At 45.2% G+C, this 21,139-nt stretch overlaps 1 protein-coding gene across 5 annotated transcripts in view; it reads right to left on the bottom strand.

The window, feature by feature from the left end:
- The window catches only part of LOC115094055 (sodium- and chloride-dependent neutral and basic amino acid transporter B(0+)-like), a 440,377-nt gene that overhangs the window by 355,396 nt on the left and 63,842 nt on the right, over positions 1 to 21,139 (bottom strand). For 4 of the 5 annotated variants that reach the window (XM_029606711.1, XM_029606713.1, XM_029606709.1 and 1 more), the window contains exons 4-5: positions 20,502 to 20,663; positions 9,700 to 9,832 (exon numbers count right to left, since the gene is read on the bottom strand). In XM_029606711.1, the coding sequence (XP_029462571.1) occupies positions 9,700 to 9,832; positions 20,502 to 20,663 (295 nt within the window). The remainder of the gene's footprint in view (positions 1 to 9,699; positions 9,833 to 20,501; positions 20,664 to 21,139) is intronic. The other variant, XM_029606710.1, reaches the window with a different exon arrangement.

Genomic DNA, 21,139 nt, shown 5'->3' with positions numbered 1-21,139 from the left:
AAGATAATGCTCATTTGCTCAATGATGTTTTTGCCGGCGGGACATACAGTGTGCTTTTGTATGTGCTTCTGATGGGTCTAGAAGATGGATAAGGTTGAAGTTGTGTGCTTAACATGATGGGAGCGAGTTTGTGTGTTGCTTTGTGAACGATAGTGAGAACTTTAAAGAGGATCCTGTGTTTAATAGGAAGCCAGTGAAGGTTACGGAGGATTGGAGTGATATGTTCTCTTTTGTTAGAGTTTGTGAGGATTCTGGCAGCGGCGTTCTGTACCATCTGTAAGGGTTTGATAGTATTTGTGGTGAGTCTAAGTAGAAGGGAGTTGCAATAGTCGAGCTTAGATAGTATAATGGATTGGAGTACTAGCTGGAAGCCATTGAAGTGAAGGAGGGGTTTTAGCATTCTGAGGACTTGCAGTTTGTAAAAGCAGTCCTTTGTGGTAGTGTTTATAAACTTTTTTAGATTTAGATTGTTGTCTAGCCAGGCTCCTAGGTCCCTGACGTCAGGAGAGAACATGCTATTTGAGTTTGTTGATTGAGAGGAGCTAGATGAGATGGTGGGGAGGTCATGGGAGATAATGAGCATTTCCGTTTTATTGGCATTCAATACTAAGTTGAGGCTAGACAGTAGGTCTTTAATTGGCTGAAGGCAGTCATTACAATAGGTGATAGTTTTTTGAAGGGATTCTGTGATCGGGATTAGGATTTGTATGTCATCCGCATAGAGGTAATGGGTAAGCTTAAGGTTTGCGAGTAGGTGGCAGAGAGGGAGGAGGTAGATATTGAAGAGGGTGGGTGAAAGTGAAGATCCTTGAGGGACTCCTTGGTCTGTAAGGACGGGATGAGATTCCTTGTTGTTTATCCTGACTTTATAGAACCTGTTGCTCAGGAAGGACTGAAACCAACCAAGGGCTGAGCCTTTGATGCCTATGTTGGCTAGTTGGTCTATAAGTATTGTGTGTTTTACCATGTCAAAAGCTGCAGACAAATCTAAAAGAACAAGCAGGTAGGATTGTTTTTTCTCCAGGTTTACGAGGATGGTGTCCGTGAGTGATAATAGGAGAGATTCGGTGTTTAGGGATTTGCGAAAGCCGTACTGAGCCGGAGACAGAATGTTATGATCTTCCAGATATTCTGACAGTTGCTTGTTGACAATTTTTTCTATCAATTTGGCAATGAGAGGTAAGTTTGCGATTGGTCGGAAGTTAGCTGGGTCCGATGGAGAGGCGTTTGGTTTTTTTAGCAGAGGTTTTTGCAGAGGTTTGAGGATTGACAATGTTAACTGGTTAGGTACTAAGCCTTGAGATAGAGATGTGTTAATGATTTCAGAAATTGGTTTTGAGATGGTGTTCGGGATGGCAATGAGCAGATTAGTTGGTAATGGGTCTGATGGCTGGGAGGATGGTTTGAGTTTCTTGAGGGTATTTTCTATCTCAAGAGAAGAGGTGGGCTCAAATGACTCGAGACTAGCATTTTTTTGAGGCAGGGTTATGAGATCATATGTTAGGGGGCGGTTGTTGGTTGTGAGAGAATAGGTAAGGTTGGAGATTTTTGTCTTGAAATAACTGGCGAGTTCGTTGGCTTTGTTGAATGCTTGGTGGTCTGGAACGGTGGGAGGAGATGGTTTGGTTAAGTGAAGAGACATAGGAAAAAAGTGCTTTTGAGTAAAAAATGAAGTTGTGGATTTTTTTTGCGTAGAAGTCTTTCTTGGTTCTAAGGATGACGTTCCTGTATGTGTTGAGAAGGGATTTGTAGATAGTATGTGACGAAGTGGTCAGGTTTTTTCTCCAGCTTTGTTCTTTATTTCTTAGTGTTTGCTTGAGGGATTTAAGTTCCGGGGTAAACCAAGGTTTTCAATTGTCCAATGTGGGTTGTATGGTTTTGGTTGAAGTTGGGCAGATTTGATCCGCAATTTTATTGGTGAGATGGATCCATGAGGTGGTTGCCATGGTTGCATCTGTGAGGTCTAGTTGGTTTAGTGCTTTGGATATCTTTTCACTGAGTAGGTCCAGTGAACATGGTTTCCTGAACTGGATGGTGGATTTAGTGGAGGCTTGGGGTGGTGGATTCTTGATCTTAAGGGTCGTGTAGATGAGCCGGTGGTCTGACCAGGGGACTAGCGAGCAGGTGGGATTGGAGTAGATGACAAAGTTATCGTTAATGAAGATGAGGTCCAATGTGTGGCCTGCCTTGTGGGTGGGGCCGTTGACAATTTGAGTGAAACCCAAGTGATTGAGTGAGGAGAGAACTGTTACACAGTTGATGGATTGTGGAGAAGCGTCCACATGCAGGTTAAAGTCTCCTAGGATTATTGCGGGTTTGTCGGCGTTGATGTGTTTGGCTATAAGCTCAATCAAAGAAGAGTGGTCTGATTCTAAGGTTCCTGATGGGGCGTAGATGAGGGCTAATTGAAGTTGTTCGAATTTAAAGAGGGAGAATTCTAGTTTGGTTGAGGTGTTTGTTTGTTGTAAAGTTATGCCTAATCCTTTTTTTGCTGCCAGGAGGAGCCCTCCTCCTCTTTTTTTGGGTCTGGGACTGAGAAGAGGTCGTATGATTGTGTGGGAAATTGGTTTGTTAGTACAATATCTGTAGGTTTTAACCAGGATTCTGTGTTTGCACAGATGTCAGGGTTGACTTCTATCAGATAGTTGTTGAGGATGTGTGCTTTTTTAGAGAGCAACTGAGCGTTGAATAGGGTTAGAGTAAACAGTGAGAGACCCAAGAGTTGTGTAATTGGCGATATTATTATTGGGATTAGCCTTTGTTGTCGTGCAACGTGATGATATGCGGGTTTTGTGTGCATTCTGAGTTTATTCCAGATTGTGGGTATGGTGCAGGGGTGCATCTTTGTAGCGAAGACGATGTGAAATAAGCTACGAGGGAGTAGAGATACTGCTGTAAGACAGGATTGCTCCTGTCTCTGTTATGGTCAGGGGGAACAGATTGGATATAATAGGTAGATCAGGACCTAGGATCAAAGCCACTTAAGGCTAGTGACTGAATCTCACTCTAAGTCTCTCTTTGCTTAGGGTAGCATTAAGGGGCTACCTCCCTTCCAGGCGCTGACGAAAGCACAGCTTCTACCTCGAATTGGTTGGTGGCATGGATGCGGTCTGGAAGAGTGCTGGAAGCTGCTGGGTGAGCGCAAGGGGATTGCTAAGTGGAGTCAGGAGAAATCTGCGGAGTGGTTGAATTAGGTGACTGCTGGTGTGGCTGGATAAATGTTGGTGTGGCTGGAAGGACACTGGAGTGACTGTAAGGACGCTGGAGTGGCTGGATGAACGCTGGAGTGGCTGGATGAATGCTGGAGTGGCTGGAAGGAGGCTGGAGTGGCTGGACGAATGCTGGAGTGGATGGAAGGACACTGGAGTGGCTGGACGAATGCTGGAGTGGCTGGATGAATGCTGGAGTGGCTGGAAGGACGCTGGAGTGGCTGGATGAATGCTGGAGTGGCTGGAAGGACGCTGGAGTGACTGGACGAATGCTTGAGGATAGCTGTTGTAGGGGCGCTTAGGTTGGGTGTGGGTGGAATACCAGGAGGTAATAGAGTGGTTGACTTCTACTTCTATGATCTGGTGCGCACGAAGGGGCGCACAAAGGGGCAGGCCCTTTTGTCGTGCTCCTTAGGCGCGCAACGCCTGGAGCTGTCTCAGCCCTTTAAAGGGCTCTGGGGAGCCGGACGTGACGTCGGGGACTTTCCGGGGCGGACTTACCGGCGGCTCTGTTCTTTTTTTTTATTATTTTAAATCATTTTTTCTGCCTTTCCTCCTATGGCGCTCCGCATCGAGGGCCTCGTGGGAGCCTTGTCCCGAGTCCACCTCCCCTGGGTCCACCTCCCCTGGCCCCGATGGGCCGACGCCGACCGCTCGGGGAGGGCCGACCCGAGCCGAGGGAAGAGCGTCGGTGGGAGGTGAAGGGAAAAGGGGTAAGCCTGGAGCCGTCTCAGCCCTTTAAAGGGCTCTGGGGAGCAGGACGTAACATCGGGGAGTTTCCGGGGCGGGCTTACCGGCGGCTCTGTTCTTTTTTTTATTTTATTTTAAATCGTTTTTCTGATATTAAAGTTCTGATATTAAAGGCAGGGGGTACCTGTCCTTGATGGTAATGTCATTAAGCCCCCTGTAGTCGATGCAGGGGCGTAAGGAGCCATCTTTTTTCCCGACAAAAAAGAACCCTGCACCAGCAGGGGATTTGGAAGGTCTTATAAAGCCATTTTGAAAGTTCTCCTGTATGTAGGTAGACATAGCCTTGGTCTTAGCTACAGAAAGAGGGTAGACTTTCCCTTTAGGTGGTTCAGAGTTTGTTTCAGATTGATGGCACAATTGAACTCTCTGTGGAGGAAGCACGTCAGCTGCTTGTTTAGAGAAAGCATCCTGAAAGGAAGCTTACTGTGGAGGTAAGCCAGGCAATGATGGAGTGGTAGGCATGTAGATGAGAGGTGAAACTTCAGCAAGACACTGACCATGACAGTCTGACCCCCACTGGGATTGTTCCAAAGTGGCCCAGTTAAATTGTGGCATATGGTCTTGAAGCCACAGCAGACTCAACACCACCAGATGCATGGCCTTTTTCAACACTAGAAAGGAAATTGATTCTGAGAGTAGAGCTCCAGTGCGCAGGCCAATGGCCTGGGTGATCAGTGTAACCTCTCCAGGAAGTGGTTCTCTGTGGATGGATGATAATAATAGAGGTTTCTCTATTACTGAAGTTGGAATCCTCAGATGTTCGACCAAGCGCTTTAAAATGAAATTGCCTCCGAGTCGATGAGAGCGAGTGTCTGGAACTCAAGACCTTCGCAGAGCAGGGACTCAGGCAGAGACAATGGAAGAGTAGGAGATGTAATTCCCAGGAGAAGTCCTCCTGCAAATCCTGGGCCCATCAGTTTCCCGGACAAATGGGACAAGTTTGGACTGCATGACCCGAAGGGCCACAGTACATGCACAGGCCCATGCGCTTTCGGTGACGTCTTTCCTTAGAGATCAAGTAGCTTCGGCCTAGTTGCATAGGCTCTTCCTCCTCCGGAAGTGCAGACGATGAGCTGGAAGTAGTGGGCACAGGTTTTGGATGGTTAGCCCCCACTGTGGACTTTCGTGGACTCTTAGCCTCTAGAGTGTGATCGCGGATGCGGCAGTCAATTCTCCCTGCTAATTCCATCAGGATCTCTAGGGATTCAGGCAAATCACGAGCCACTAGTTTGTCCTTTATGCGAGAGTTGAGACCCTCCATAAATATGGCACATAAACATCCAGTGTCCCAAAGAAATTTGGAAGCAAGGGTTTTAAATTCAATGGCAAAGTCTGTGAGTGGCTTGTTACCTTGCTGTAGGTTGAGCAGGACAGATCCAGTGATGGTCTGGTGAGCCAGGTCATCGAATACAAACTTGAATAGTTGAAGACATCCTGAAAGATCATTCAGGATAGGGTCCTTACGTTCCCATAATGGTGAAGCCTAGGCCAGGGTTCATCCTTCTAGGAACGACAGGATGTAGGTGGTCTTTGAAGCCTCAGTGGGAAAGAGGGTAGGGTGCAGAGCAAAATGCATGCTGCATTGATTGAGGAATCCTCTGCACATCTTGGCTTCCCCCGTGAAGCAGGTAGGTGTAGAGAGAGGCACAGTGGTCTTGAGGGTTTCCACTGGTGTCAGCAACTCCTTTACAGGAGGCGCTGTGGAGTTCAGTTGAGTGTGCAACTGATTGAAGGCAGTAGCAAGATTCTCCAAAGACTTTTGCTGTTCTGTAATCCGCTGGGCTAGGCCAGGAATGGCCTGCAAGCTGAGCTGAGTCCATGGAGTTAGCAATCTGTTGTGTTTGTGGCACTGTGGACCCTTGGTCGCAGTGGAGTGGGGAGCCACTGCGATTGGCTGACACAGTTAGCAGTCACAGATAGACCAGTCTTTTATTGTAGTGCTGTAAATGATGGTAGGCAGGAAAAAAGGCACATATCCCAGAGGTGCCAATACGCTCAACAGGATCAGTGGTGTTATCTCACCCAAATGATCACAATAGGCAGAAGCCGCAGTGTGGGAGGTGCCATGGCTGGGGGGTGGAGTTGGAGCACCGGTTCGTATAGGTACTCACGGATTGGAGGCGTCTTCCTGTAGATGGTAGTTGGGACCAGAGGTCCGTGGTGCAGGATAAAGGAGAGAAGGGCCCTCGAGGAGCGAGTACCTACGAATCCTGATACCCTGTAAGAGATAGAGAGAGATAGACCCCCAAGGAGTGGTTGTCTGTGTTAGCAAGGACCCCGAAGGAACCAGAGGCAAAGACCCCGAGGAGCAGATGTCTGGAGCTTCAGAGGATCGAGGCCCTGGAGAGTAGCATCTAAGCTGAAGCTTAGAGCTGGCAGAGTAGCGAAGCGAAGACTTTACTAACTCGCTGGATGAGCGGAAGCGGAGGCTTGAAGTACCCCGGAGGTACTGACGTCATGCGGTGGGGCCGCCCCCGAAGTTCCTGCCATAACATGTATTTGAGCTTTTGGTGTGTGCGCACTCGTGCCCTAGGAGACCATGGGAGTGAGCATGCCAGATGGGGATGCCCATGCTTGAAGGAGGATGCCGAGGCCCAGGGAACTCAGCACCAGAGGTAGCCATTTTGCCCAGAGAAAGAGAAAGGGGAGAGAAAGAGGTAAGGCAGAGAGGTTGTAGCCGTCTGCGACTGACAGTCGCAACCCTTACGTTCTCACCCTGTCCCTGTAAAGCTTGGATTGCCTGATGTAGTAACTTGAAATTGGGTGAAAATGTATCAGCACAGGTACTAGAGTCTGCCATGTCCTGCATAAAGGTGGAAAATGATAGATCTTCCGGTGGGGACTTCTTTCTTGGTTCTGACAGTGAAGGGTCTGACATGAAGTCCTCCAAAGATGTGTCTGTACCGTGATCATCCCAAGAATTCTCATCATCATCTCTATAGGGAGATTTAGGGGAGGATTTGGGTGGTTGTTGGAGAACAGATGGTCCTGGTAATGGGTCATCGAAGGGTGATGAAGAAAACTCTTCTGTTGATTTTTTTGGCAGGGTATCGATGACACTCTGGTATCTCTGTAAGAGACATTGGAAGAAAACCAGATTCTGAGGTTCAGGTTCTTCTGTCTGCGGTTGTGTCGATGGAACTGTAGATGGCATCGACGCAGGTGCTGTTGAAATTGGTCGCCTCGGAGTCAAAGCAGTCAATGGCGGTAACATATATATCGGCATCGAAGACGTCGATGCCAGCTGTGCATAAAGCAAGGTCGATGCTGTGATGATTCTCGGTGCCGTCATCGATTCCCCGGGCTGTCTTCGGTGTCGACCGGCATCGGCACATTTGCCGGCATCAATGCTGTGAGCATCGGCATCGACGGGCCCGTCGGAATCGATTGGTCCTTCAAAGCCTGTGAAACCGCTTGTCTGATGAGATCAGACAATTCCGGCATAACAACTATTGGTAGCAGAGCAGTTGTAAGTGGTGGCGGAGGCTGAGGTATGAGGTTCTGCACAGAGCCCTGTGGAGGATCAGGCATCGATGGTTGCGGAGGAAGAGGCCCAGGCGTCGATGGGACCGATGTTACCTGCGTTCTCGGCCGCTTCGCCATCAATTCTTCCTGGGAACCGGATTCGGATATCGACGGTCGTCGATGTCGATGACTATGTTTTGACTTATGTTGATCAGTGGATTTCGTCGATGACAATGAAGGGGACAAACGATCTCCCGACGGTCCCGGGCAAGGTTTTTTAAGCAGGAGGTGCTTAGTCGCTCCAGCCGGAGATGACTTCGATGATGTCGAAGGAGATGGGATAAGTTGGAGATGGAACAAATGTTCCATGTTTTCTAGTCTCGCTTTGCGGCCTTTCGGCGTCATCTCAGCGCATTGCGGGCAATTATTTACCTCATGCTTTTCTCCCAGGCACATTACACACTCGATGTGTGGGTTGGTGATCGACATTTTTCTGGCGCATACCGGGCATTTTTTAAAACCGGTAGCCATTTTGGGTCGACAGCCGTCGATGAACGATGTGAATTTGTGAGAAGAAAAATGTTTGCTCTAAGAGCAAAAATTATGAGACGGAGAAGAAAAAAATTATGAGGCCGGTGAAGAAAAAAACCCCCAGAGACTTGTAAGAGAAAATATCAAATATTTCTGACTTTTTAGTCAAAAAGTGTTGTTGAGAGAGTCTCAACGGCTCCTGTTCCGCGATGGCTATAGCATCGCAGAAAAACGAAGACTGAAGAGAGACCCCTGTGGCAGAGAATATCATGGCATGCTCAGTGGCCTCACAGGGCCAGTCAAAAGTTTCTAGAAACTTTGACAGAAAGTTTTCCCGCACTAGGGATCCATCAGTGACGTCACCCATATGTGAGGACTAGCATCCCGCTTGTCCTGGGATAAAATATATTATATTTAAGTACCTTCATTTTTAGTTTTTCTTTTAATTTTTCCATGAATTTTTCAGTAGTTACTATAATGAGAACAAAAAAAGGAGAAATATGGAAAAATGATTCATCAATGTTACCGCTAAATATAATTTTTGCTTTTAGTATAATAAACTGACAAAATTTCTGTAAAAAAAATAAATAAATAAATAAATAAATACTGAAAATGAAGGTCCCTAGTTACAGCACACTGTGTCATAGGATTTCATAATTTCAATAGCATTTGCTTGAACTGCACAGGACTTTAACAATGTTTGAATACCATTTGCTGAAATGTATCAGATGCCTGAGAGTTCCTAGGTCTGGTCTGGCTAGCTCCTGAAATCCTATCAACTGGCTGTGATAACCTAGAAATTTCCCATGACCATCTGAGAAATCTCAAAAAGTTACATGGAATTCGGAACTTACACTTCTGGATCAATCACATCAACCAAAGGGATAGATTGTGAGTTATTGACTAAGCTCAAAGACGTTCATATTAAAAAACCCACTGAATAGTAAAACACCTGGATAACTTTACCTTGGTAACTTTATCTGTCTAAAAATGATGCTGAATGTATCCAGATAAAGTTTCAGGTAACTTTACCCAGTTACTTTTAGGTGCCATGGACGATTTTAATGATAGTTTACAAATTACTAAAAGTGCGCCTGCAATATCATTTTTCAGTTCTTTCAGCACTCTGGAATGTATAGCATCTGGTCCAGGTGATTTGCTTCTCTTTATTTTGTCAATTTGCCCTGTTCATGCATTCACTACCCTCTTTAATTATTTAAAACTAGTGGCTGGCAGCTGGGATGAATCCTATAGCACTATAGGGAGGATTGCTGGGCAGACCAGATGGTCTTTTTTGTCATCATTTACTATGTTATTTTGTGGCAGGGGTGGGCTTTTTAAATTTAGTTGGTTAGCGTAATACTCGGTGCTCGCTTTCTAAATTTGAAAGCCCACTTTTACCTCATAGTAACATAGAAATGTAGTTAAATTTGTAGTGTGAACTCCATCTGCATATCTGGCTGTCTTAAATTTAAATTTTATGTGGTTACATTTAACTGAATTTTCAGCTGGCTAGCTGCAGGTTAATATCCAGACAAAATCAATCAGTTAAAATGAACCAGTTAACTTCACCACTCAGTGGGGCTTTGACTATCTATCTCAAATGTATTGTTAATACAGTAAAAAAGTATTGCCTGCAAATTGGTTGTTGATCATTATTTTTACATCTATAAATGAACAGATACAAGTCTAGAGTCCAAGGGTTAAATATATTACATTAATATATATAGTCATATGTACTTACTCCCAGTATTGCTTGCTTGGGAAATCCACTGACTCAGAAATTGTAGTGTTAGCTAAGCAGGTTAGATTTTTTTCTTTCACCAATGTCATGTTCATTTTAATGATTTTACCTTCTAAATTTACCTTGCATGAAACTGTAAAAGGGAACATAATATTAATATTCATTTGTGAACAAATGCATTCATTAATTTTATGTTTTTAAATTACATTTAACACTGCAATAGTCATATTTAAAAAAGCAAAATTGCTTACATTTTAATAGGTGTTATCCCAGGACAGCAGGATGTAGTCCTCACATATGGGTGACATCATCAGATGGAGCCTGATACGGAAAACTTCTGTCAAAGTTTCTAGAAACTTTTGACTGGCACACTGAGCCCACTGAGCATGCCCAGCATGCCATGATATTCTCAACCACAGGGGTCTCCCTTCAGTCTCATTTGTAGCAGTAAGCGGGAGCGAAAAAATAAAATAATAAAACGTATCGGACCCAACTCCGCGGGGTGGCGGGTGGGTTTCGTGAGGACTACATCCTGTCCTGAGATAACACCTATTACAAGGTAAGCAATTTTGCTTTATCCCAGGACAAGCAGGATGATAGTCCTCACATATTTATTTATTTATTTAAAAACTTTTCTATACCATCATTAAGTTAGGTACCATCATAATGGTTTACAATAAGGCACAAAATATTAAAATTGGAACAGATTATAAATTCTATCACTATACATGTACCAAGACTTTACGGTAACAAAAGTGGTTATAAAAGCTCATAATTGGATGTGTTATGTCCGTTTATTTTTGAAGCGGGATTAAAAGAGAATCTGTTATTTTATTCTAGAAATTTAAGATTAAAATAGGATGTATACCCGTGTTGATTTGGGTAGTGTGTTTAGGCTGTACTGCCAATCGCTTTTCTTTTTCCCTGTGTTCTACTCTCCTTTCTCTTTATTGTATGCCTGTTTAAATAACCATGTTTTTAAATGTTTTCTGAAGGTTTTGATGTCTCTTTGTAAGCGGATCTCGACGGGCATGGAGTTCCATAGCATAGGACCTGCTAAGGAGACCGCTCTTTCCCTTACTTGGGTTAGTTTGGCTGTTTTGATTGAGGGGATGGACAGTAAAGCTTTATTAGCTGATCTCAGGTTTCTGTTAGGGACGTGTACGTGGAGGGCTGTATTCAGCCAATCAGCATTTTCATTATGTATTAACTTATGTATTGTACAAAGGATTTTATACTGTATTCTTTGCTCAATGGGTAGCCAGTGTGATTCCATCAGGGTTTCAGTGATGTGGTCTCTTTTACTTTTACCAGTCAGAATTCTGGCAGCCGTGTTCTGCATTATTTGAAGTGGTTTAATTGTTGTATATGGTAAACCAAGTAGGAGGGCATTACAGTAATCCGTGCTTGTGAGTCATTCTTGTATTGGACCAACAGTATACAACTTGTGCAACAAGCACAACAACTGGTGTACTGTTGGAAAAAATGAGGCAGCCTGAAATCACAGAAGGATGGATGTAGAAAGAGTTGGTACTATACTGGAAATAAGTTCTTTAAGACAGATTGTTCAAAGGCTGAATCTTGTCGTCCTTCCTTGTCCAAACAGTAATGTGCTGCAAAGGTGTGAAGTGAACTCCAAGTTGCAGCTTTACAGATATCAGCAATAAGCACAGAACTGTAGTGTGCTACTGATGTAGACATAGCCTTTACTGAGTGTGCTTTTTCTTGCCCCTGGAGAGGAATGCCTGCTTTTTTTATAGCAGAATTCGATACAGTCTGTTTGCCAGTTGGAGAGACTTTGTTTTCCCACTGCAACTCCTGGTTTAATTTTGTCAAAAGAAACAAAGAGTTGGATGGATTTTCTATGGACTGCCATGCGGTTCAGGTAAAAAGCTAGCGCACGTTTACAATCTAAGGTGTGCAAAACTCTCTCGCCCTCGTGAGAGTGTGGTCTTGGAAAGAAAGTAGACAAGACTATGGATTGAGGTGAAAATCCGTTACCACTTTTGGTAGGAATTTGGGGTAAGTGCGAAGGACTACCCGGTTATGTAAGAACTTTGTGTAGGGTGAGTATGTGACAAGAGCTTGTAACTCACTGACCCTCCTAGCAGATGTAATGGCTACTAGGAAAAATACTTTCCATGTAAGAAACTTTTCATCACAGGAGTGCAGAGGCTCAAACGGGGATCGCATGAGTCTCGTTAGCACTACATTTAGGTCCCATTCAGTAACCAGTGGTCGAATGGGAGGCTTATGGTGGAGTAAGCCTCTCATAAATCGACTTACTAGGGGTTGTGCTATTATTGGTGCATCCCCTATTCCCTTGTAGTATGCTGCTATGGCACTTAGGTGTACTCTTACCGAAGATGTCTGTAGACCAGAATCCGAAAGGTGGCACAGGTAATCAAATAAAGAAGGAGTGGGGCAAGAAAAGGGGTCAAAACCATTTTGCATGCACCACTTGGTAAATCTTGTCCACTTTGAGTGGTAAGATTTATGTGTGGAAGGCTTTCATGAAGCTACAATAACTTCTGAGACTTGAGTTGAAAGATTAACTGGTTGCAGAATTAAGCTTTCAACATCCAAGCTGTCAGGGCGAGAGTTGGCAGGTTGGGGTGATGTAACTTGCCCTGATTCTGAGTTATGAGATTGAGTGCTGTGCCCAGGCGAATCGTTTCTCTGATTGAGAGGTCGAGGAGTATGGGAAACCATACTTGTCAAGGCCAGTACGGGGCTATGAGGATCATTGTCCCTCTGTCCTGTTGTAGCTTCACGAGAGTTTTGGATATGAGCGGGATCGGAGGATACGCATATAGAAGACCTGTGTTCCAGGGGCGAGCAAAGGCGTCCCTGGGGAATGATGGTCAATATCCGTGGAGGGAGCAGAATCTTTCCACTTTGTGATTCAGTTTGGTCGCAAAGAGGTCTATCGTTGGGTGACCCCAGCGTTGAAAGATTCTGCTTGCTACATCTGGATCCAGAGACCATTCGTGGGGATGGAAATGTTGACTGAGATCATCTGTTAGAACGTTCTGTATGCCTGCTAGATAAGTTGCTCGGAGATGCATGGAGTGCTCGAGAGCCCAGGCCCAAATCTGTGCTGCTTCTTGACAGAGGAGATAAGAGCCTGTGCCTCCCTGTTTGTTTATGTACCACATTGCTACTGTGTTGTCTGTCTGTATCAGCACAGTCTTGTTCAAGAGGCAGTCTTTGAAGGCATAAAGTACATAACGCATCGCTCGAAGCTCTAAGATGTCTATCTGATACTTCATTCCAAGCATAGTCCATGTACCTTGCATTTGAAAGTTGTTGACATGTGCCCCCCATCCCAGATTGGAGGCATCTATAGTCAAGATGGAATGGGAGACTAGCTTTCAAGGCAGCTTGATTTGTCCACCAGTGGAGCGAAAGGCATAATTGGTGGGTGATTTGAACTGTGTACGACAGTGGCTGGAAAGCTTGGAACCATTGAGATTTCAAAGTCCATTGAGTTCTTCACATGGCTAATTTCGCCATAGGGGTAACATGTACTGTAGAGGCCATGTGTCCCAGTAGCACTAGAAGTTGATGGGCAGAGGCGGACTGGCAGTGTATTATTGAATTTGCCAAGCATGCTAGATTGTTGGCACTAGAGATGTGAATCAGAACCAGAATCGGTTCGGATTCCAGTTCCGATTCACATGTGGGGTTTTTTTACATCGGATTGCGGATTTGTTTATCGGCTGTGCCCGAGCCGATAAACAAAAAACCCACCCTGACCCTTTAAAACTAAACCCTTTGCTTCCCCCACCCTCCCGACCCCCCCAAAAAACATTTTACAGATACCTGGTGATCCAGTGGGGGTCCCGGGAGCGATCTCCCACTCTTGGGCCATCGGCTGCCACTAATCAAAATGGTGACAATGGCCCTTTGCCCTTACCATGTGACAGGGTATCCATGCCATTGGCCGGCCCCTGTCATATGGAGGGAGCACTGGATGGCCGGCACCATCTTTAAAAATGACGCGGGCCATCCAGTGCTCCTACCATGTGACAGGTGCCATCTTTAAAAATGGCGTGGGCCATCTTTAAAAATGGCATGGGCCATCCAGTGCTCCTACCATGTGACAGGTGCTGGCCAATGGCATGGATACCCTAAAACATGGTAAGGGCAAAGGGCCATCGGCACCATTTTGATTAGTGGCAGCCGGCGGCCCAAGAGCGGTAGATCGCTCCCGGGACCCCCACTGGACCACAGGTACCTGTAAAATGTTTTTGGGGGGGTCAGGAGGGTTGGGGAAGCAAAGGGTTTAGTTTTAAAGGGTCGGGGTGGGTTTAGGGGTTATTTTTGTGTGCCATTTTTCCTGCCCTCCCCCAAAACAATAAGAGAACCCCCACAATCAATATTGTGGGGTTTTCCTATCGTTTTGGGGGAGCCCCCAAATTCTGACGATTTTGAAAATACCATCTGATATTTTCAATCATCCGAAGCCCGATTCACATCCCTAGTTGGTACGGTCGTTTGGAAGAAAAGCTTTTGCCAGTGTGGTGTCGAGGTCTGCTCCAATGAACGTGAGGAGCTGAGATGGCTCGATGTGGGGTTTTTGATAGTTGATTAGAAATCCCAGGGAGTGTAATAATCTTATTGTGCTTTTTAAGGCAGACAGGGCTCCCTGTTTGGATGGACTTCTGATTAGCCAATCGTCTAGGTAGGGAAAAACATGGATGCTGTTTTTTCATAGATGTACAGCAGCAACTGCCAGAAATTTTGTGAATACTTGAGGAGCCGAGGCAAGTCCAAATGGCAGGACTCGATACTGGTATGATGTTTTCCCACAACAAATCGTAGATACTTGTGATGTTGTGTGGAAATGGGTATGTGTGCATAAGCATCTTGAAGATCTAGAGAACAGAGCCAATCTTCCCATTGAAGCAAAGGAAGGATGGTTCCCAGAGATACCATCCGAATTTTTTCTTTTTGAAGAAATCTGTTGAGATTGCAGAGGTCTAAGATAGGACGAAGGCCGCCTGTTTTCTTTGGAATTAGGAAATAGTGGGAATAGAACCCTTTGCTTTGTTGAGACAGGGGAATTCGTTCAAAAGCCCTGGTAGTCAGAAGAGTTGAGAGTTCTACTTGAAGTTGAGGTGTGATGACAGTGCTTGTCCAAAGTGTGATGGGTGGCGAATGCAGGGGTATTGTGTTGAATTTTAGACAGTATCCCCGATTCAGTATGGCTAATACCCATTGATCTTTGGTGCTGAGACTCCATTGATGTTTGAAGTGATGGAGTCGACATCCTACTGGTAAGTGGGGCATAGGATTGGTGGAGAGGCTTCTGTTCTCTTGATGTATTTAAAAAACCAGCTGCTGGACCAGTTTGTGGAGGTGGCTGGATTTTTTGCCTGCTTTGGTTGGTGTGTACGTCCTCTTTGCAATGGATGGCAGGAACGCGCTGAAGAAGCAGGTGGATAGTACCTTCTAGGTCTATAGAAAGGCCTCATGGTATCTCTTCTGTTATCCTTTTGGATGGAAGAAGGCTGATCAGATGGTAATTTGGAGAGCTGTCGGAGTGTCTCATGATGATCTTTGAGTTGTGAGACAGCATCCTGAATTTTTTCTCCGAAGAGATTGTCTCCAGTACATGGGAGATCTGCCAGTCTCTCTTGGACTTCTAATCTGAGATCCGAGGCCTTGAGCCAAGCCCACTTTCGTTCGTTGATTCCAGCTGCTGATAGATGGGTGGATGTCTCAAATGAGTAGTAAGCTGCCCGTACCTCGCGTTTGCCAGATTCAAGGCCTTTGGCAATGAGAGTATTTAGTGCCTGTTGTTGTTGTTGAGGGAGGTTATCGGCAATATCTTGAACTTGTTTCCACAAGTTTCTTTGATATTGCGTCATGTAAAGCTGGTATGCCGCAATTCTAGATACCAGCATGGATCCCTGAAAAACCTTTCTTCCTAAGCCATCTAAGAACTTTTGTTCTTTTCCAGGTGGGGTAGAAGAGTGTGGCTTTTATTTCCTGTTTCTTTTCTGAGCCAATTCAATGACCACTGAGTGGTGTGGCAATTGCGGTTTTTGGAAACCTGGGGTATGTTGTACCAGGTTTGTTGCATCTGTTCTTCTGTTTACAGCTGGTACAGAGCAAGGATGTTCCCATAATCGATGCTGAAGTTCCAGAAGCACTTCATGAATGGGTATTGCCTTCACATCCTTTGGTGCATCCACAAATTGCAACACTTCAAGAGTCTTGTGTCTTGTATCCTCTTCGGTAAGCAATTCAAAAGGAATTGTATCTGCCATTTCCTTTATGAAATTTACAAATGACAAATCTTCAGGAGGGGACTTCCTCCAACCTTCTGGTGGAGAAGGCTCTGACTGTAAATCATCTGTATCAGTGTCAGTGTCTACATCCTCCCAAGGACCGTATTGAGGTTGATAATGTGACTCAGAAGGATCTGGTTTATGTTTTTGAAGGTGATGTTTTGCTTTAGAAGCAGACTTCGATGGTTGAGATGGAATCTGCTTTGGTATCAAAGGAGGCAGTAAAGGCATTGATGGGGAATCGAAAGGTCTCGATGGCATCGATGGCAATAGATGACCAGCATCGCCCGATGGACCAGGTCACAATGGCATCTATGGGTCCTGGAATGGCATCGAAGGTAATGTCGGTGCCCAGAGGTGTTGACGGCCCAAAGGCCACGGGACGGAATCTGAGTCTCTATCTTCCTCCAATGAGCCTGGGATTGGAATCGAAGGAATCATCGGTGGATGTTTTGGCATCAATGGTGTCGATGGCAGCATCGGGGGAGCTGTCGGTGTCATCAGTGTTGGTGCAGGAAAAGCTCCGATTAATGCATCAATTCTATTCAGTAGGGGTTGAAAAATCTACGGTTCTGGCGTTGATGCCGGTATTTGTATCAGTACTGGTGCTGGCACGGAAGGAGGCTGGAATTTTTGGAACGCCTCAATGATCGCTTGCTGGACCATGGAAGTCACTTCTCCCCAGGAGACTGGGACTGGGTTCACTGTCACAGGAGAAGGTAAGACTCATGCTACTGGCTCTTCCAAGACTAAGCGTGGTGGCAAAGTCTCTAACACCGATCCCGGTGGAGAGCGCCTCGGTATCTCGGGTATAGAGTGACATGGTGGCTCTAGTACCCGGACCCGCTTCGGCATCGGCTCAATGTCCTTCGGTGCCGATGTGGATGTCGTTCCCTCCAATGGATCAGACAGAATCGTGTTGATGGCATCTTTTTTCAGATGCTCTCTAGTAGATGTCGATGAAGACGCTATGGAAGATCCGGATGGGGTCGGTGACGGATGGTCATCAGCCCTTTTCTTGCCTCGATGTTTTTCAACAGAGGGTGAGAATTTTTTCGGTGATGATGTCGAAGATGACGATGGAGTGAGTTTTTTAAACAGCTCCTCCATTTTTAGAGATGTGAATCGTGTCCTTGATCATCTTAACGATCGATTTCGGCTGGGAGGGGGAGGGAACCGTATCGTTGCCGTTTGGGTGTTTAAACTATCGTGAAAATCGTTAAAATCGTGAGCCGGCACACTAAAACACCCTAAAATCCACCCCGACCCTTTAAATTAAATCCCCCACCCTCCTGAACCCCCCCAAAATGCCTTAAATTACCTGGGGGTCCAGCGGGGGTCCGGAACGGCCTCCTGAAATCGAATCGTGTTGTCTTCAGCCGGCGCAAAATGGCGCCGGCTGAAGACAACACGATTCGATTTCAGGAGGCCGTTCCGGACCCCCGCTGGACCCCCAGGTAATTTAAGGCATTTTGGGGGGGTTGGGAGGGTGGGGGATTTAATTTAAAGGGTCGGGGGTGGGTTTTAGGGTGTTTTAGAGTGCCGGTTTTCCCGCCCTCCCCCTTCCCCCGATTTATGATTTTTTAACGATAAATCGGGGGAATTGTTATTGTATTGTGGCCCTAACGATTTTTGACGATTTAAAATATATCGGACGATATTTTAAATCGTCAAAAAACGATTCACATCCCTATCCATTTTATCCAACCAGGCACGCCTGCCCTTCGGTGTCATCTGGGTGCAAGTTGTACAAGCCCAGACATCGTGGCTTGATCCCAGGCATAAAACACAAACGTTGTGCGGGTCGGTTATCGACATAGTTCGGTTACAATTTGGGCATTTTTTGAATCTCGAGGCCATGGTGAAAAAAGGCCTGGTAACATGGTGGCCTGCGGGTACCGAATGAAGGTGACAGGAATTGAGCAAAAAAAAAAAAGATTCAAAAAGAACTCACCGATTGCTATGTCGAAGGGAGACCCGAGTGATAATTTTTTTGACTCAAAAGTTACATTTTCCGTGAGGAAAAAGTGAAGGAAAATCTCACAGAGCTCCTATTATGCGAGGCTTACAGCACCACGGAAAAAAGAGACTGAAGGGAGACCCCTGTGACTGAGAATATCATGGCATGCTGGGCATGCTCAGTGGGCTCAGTGTGCCAGTCAAAAGTTTCTAGAAACTTTGACAGAAGTTTTCCGTATCAGGGCTCCATCTGATGATGTCACCCATATGTGAGGACTATCATCCTGCTTATCCTGGGATAAATATTTATTTCTGATAATTCAATTGGTTATGCATAACGAGGCCAATATTCAAATATTCTTAAAACACATAATTTATCTAAAGTTAGCCAGATAAGTTATCAGGGATATTCAAGGGATACGTGTCCTGCTGAATATCCCCGAATAGAGATGGCCAGGTATACATACACTGATAACTTTGAAACCTAACCAACTATGTTTCAATATTGCCAGTTAGGATTCAAAGCTATCTTTAATTTAGCTGGCTATATTCAAAGAATATAGACAGTTAAAAGCTCTTGAAGGAAGCTCTTGAATGGGCCATCTTCCATCTCACACTCCAGTGAAACCATTACTGTTGCTGCTGGCCAGCCCCATCCCCCACCCGATCCTCCAAAATACATAGCAAATACTGCAGGCCTAGAGGCTTGAAAAGCCTCCCCACCCACCAGTCAATTCATATCCATAAGTCGGTATTTATCCGGATAACGTTTGAGTTATCTGGATAAATGCCTTTGAATATCAACCTTAATATTGTTACAGCTTGAAATAACCATTCCAGAAAGAAAAAAAAAAGATGTCATCAATAATGAGATTTTTTTAAATTAAAATATGATTTTACAATCAAGCAGGGGATAAGTATTTAAAAAATACATTTAGAAACAAAAATATAATAGTTACATTTTTAGTGATATTCAGCCTACTGTTTCTGGATAAAGTTACCCAGACAGCTTTGTCTGGATAACTTGATTCGGTTATTCAGCCTGAAGATGTGCTAGCTGAATATCCTGTCTAAAGTTATTTGGGCAAACCCCCTTGAATAGCGACCCCTGGGAATGTGGCCCAGAAAATGATTTTGGCCTTGATATACCTTCTTCTGGATTACAATTAAAACTTAATTAAAAAAAAAATCTTAAGCTATTACTGTTTAGTAGTTTTCTCTGTTTATTTTTCGAATGTGGTAGACAAGATTTCCATTTAATGCTTTCTGCTATCCAGGCTCTGATTGGGAGATGTGGCTGCCCACAAAACATCTCCTAAGCACCATTAGGAGATGTGCTTACATATGCATCTTCTGTTGCGACCCCAGTCGCTTACGCAGCGACCAGGGCCCTTACCTTCCCCGCGGGTCTCCTTCCTGCGCCGCGACCCGCGCGATTCCGGGCCGGCCTGGCCGCATGGCAGCGGCGTCCTCCTCGTGGGGACGCCGGCAAAGCCCGAGGATAGCTCCGCCCCCTGCAGGGGAACGCACGCGCACGCGCGAGGGCTGTCCTTTTGAGCTCCCAGCACCCGGATGTGCCGATCCGCCCTCCTTCTGACGTCAGCCCCGGAAGGGGATTTAAACCCGTAGCTTTCTTCTTTGCTTTGCCTTGCAACGTGGTCACTCCTTGGAGAGAGTTAGTTGCTGCAATCCTGCGTTTCTTGATCCTGGTTTGTCTCACGATTCTGCCTGCCTGCTGCCTGTCTTGAACCTGGTTTGTCTCACGATTCTGCCTGCCTGCTGCCTGTCTTGATCCTGGTTTGTCTCACGTTTCTGCCTGCCTGCTGCCTGTCTTGATCCTGGTTTTGCTTTACGTCTCTGCCTGCTCGCTGCCTGCCCCGACTCTGGTTCGCTCCTCGGATCCACTGCTTGCTGCATACCCAGACTCCGGTACGCCTCCTCGTTCCTGTCTTCAGCTGCCAGCCCAGACCTCAGTCCGCCCTCGGTTTCCCTTCACGCCTGTGACTCTCCTAAGTCCCAGCGGTCCGGGTCCCTACGGGCTCCTCCTGGGGGGACCTCGGACTTCCAGGGCGAAGCCACCTAAGTCCTAGCGACCCGGGCCCTAACAGCTCCTCTGGTGGGGTCACGGGTTTCCAGGTGAAGATCCATCCCTCACTGAGTGTGTCTGCCTTCCGACCGTCCCATCTTGCCGGTCGGCCCAAGGATCCACACCCGGAGCACAACATCCTCTGACAAATTTTAGCAGGCATGAGGGAAGCAACCCCATTAGAGAAAGGTCAAATGGTTCTTTGTAAGAGCAAGTGAACATATATAAAAAATAACAATTAACATAATGTGTCTTTGAAGGCTTATAGAGGCCGTTATTCAAAAGATTTTGTGCATTGATATATTATATTATATAAATAGGCAGAGAGAAAGATAGATAGATAAATGTGTTGAAAAGCATTAAAATGAATTTCATGGCTTTTCTGAATCACATTACCGTTTAATCAAAGCAATTGCAGTATGGTTTCTTAAGCCAAAAAATATGATATAAAAAGATACCTCTTGGGTGTTTGCTGCATTTCTCATCTGCCCACTCAAAGCAGTCTGACCATGGTAGTACACTTTGGAATGATGCAAAAAAGTAATAAATACTGTACGCAATTATAACATTATAATAAATAGATACAAGTGCTGAAACTAGGACCATACCAATACCTAAACCTGGAAAATAAGAACAGTAAAGAAAACATTCAGTATAGGTGAAAATGTGAAATGTGTCTGAAGTTTTTATAAATGATTCATACATACAAAATTTGCTTTGAAAGATTTTTGCTCTTACTATACACAGGAAGGATAACTTTCAAACAAATATATGATGTGGTATATATGCAGATATATGGCCGTCAGCAGATCTACACCAGTTTTTTATAGCCTGTGCGTTATTTCTACCCTGCAACACAAGCATGTATGGATGCTTACATGCGAACACATGCAATGCAATGAAAGAGCATATATCAATGCATTGAATGTCCATAATTTTCTCTACCTATTTTAAAGATATATGCATGTATATTTTCTGTGTGAAAATAAAGTAGAACTTACTCATGTATATTGGTATTTTCACATGTAAGTCAACGTATTTTAAAACATTAGTATCAAGGAAATTACCAGTTTTACCAAATAATCCAACAATTCGC

The sequence above is a fragment of the Rhinatrema bivittatum genome, chromosome 6 (assembly GCF_901001135.1).
Source record: "Rhinatrema bivittatum chromosome 6, aRhiBiv1.1, whole genome shotgun sequence".
Lineage (NCBI taxonomy): Eukaryota > Metazoa > Chordata > Amphibia > Gymnophiona > Rhinatrematidae > Rhinatrema > Rhinatrema bivittatum.
Note: the sequence above shows the minus strand (reverse complement) of the source record. Positions and strands in the feature narration are given on the sequence as shown.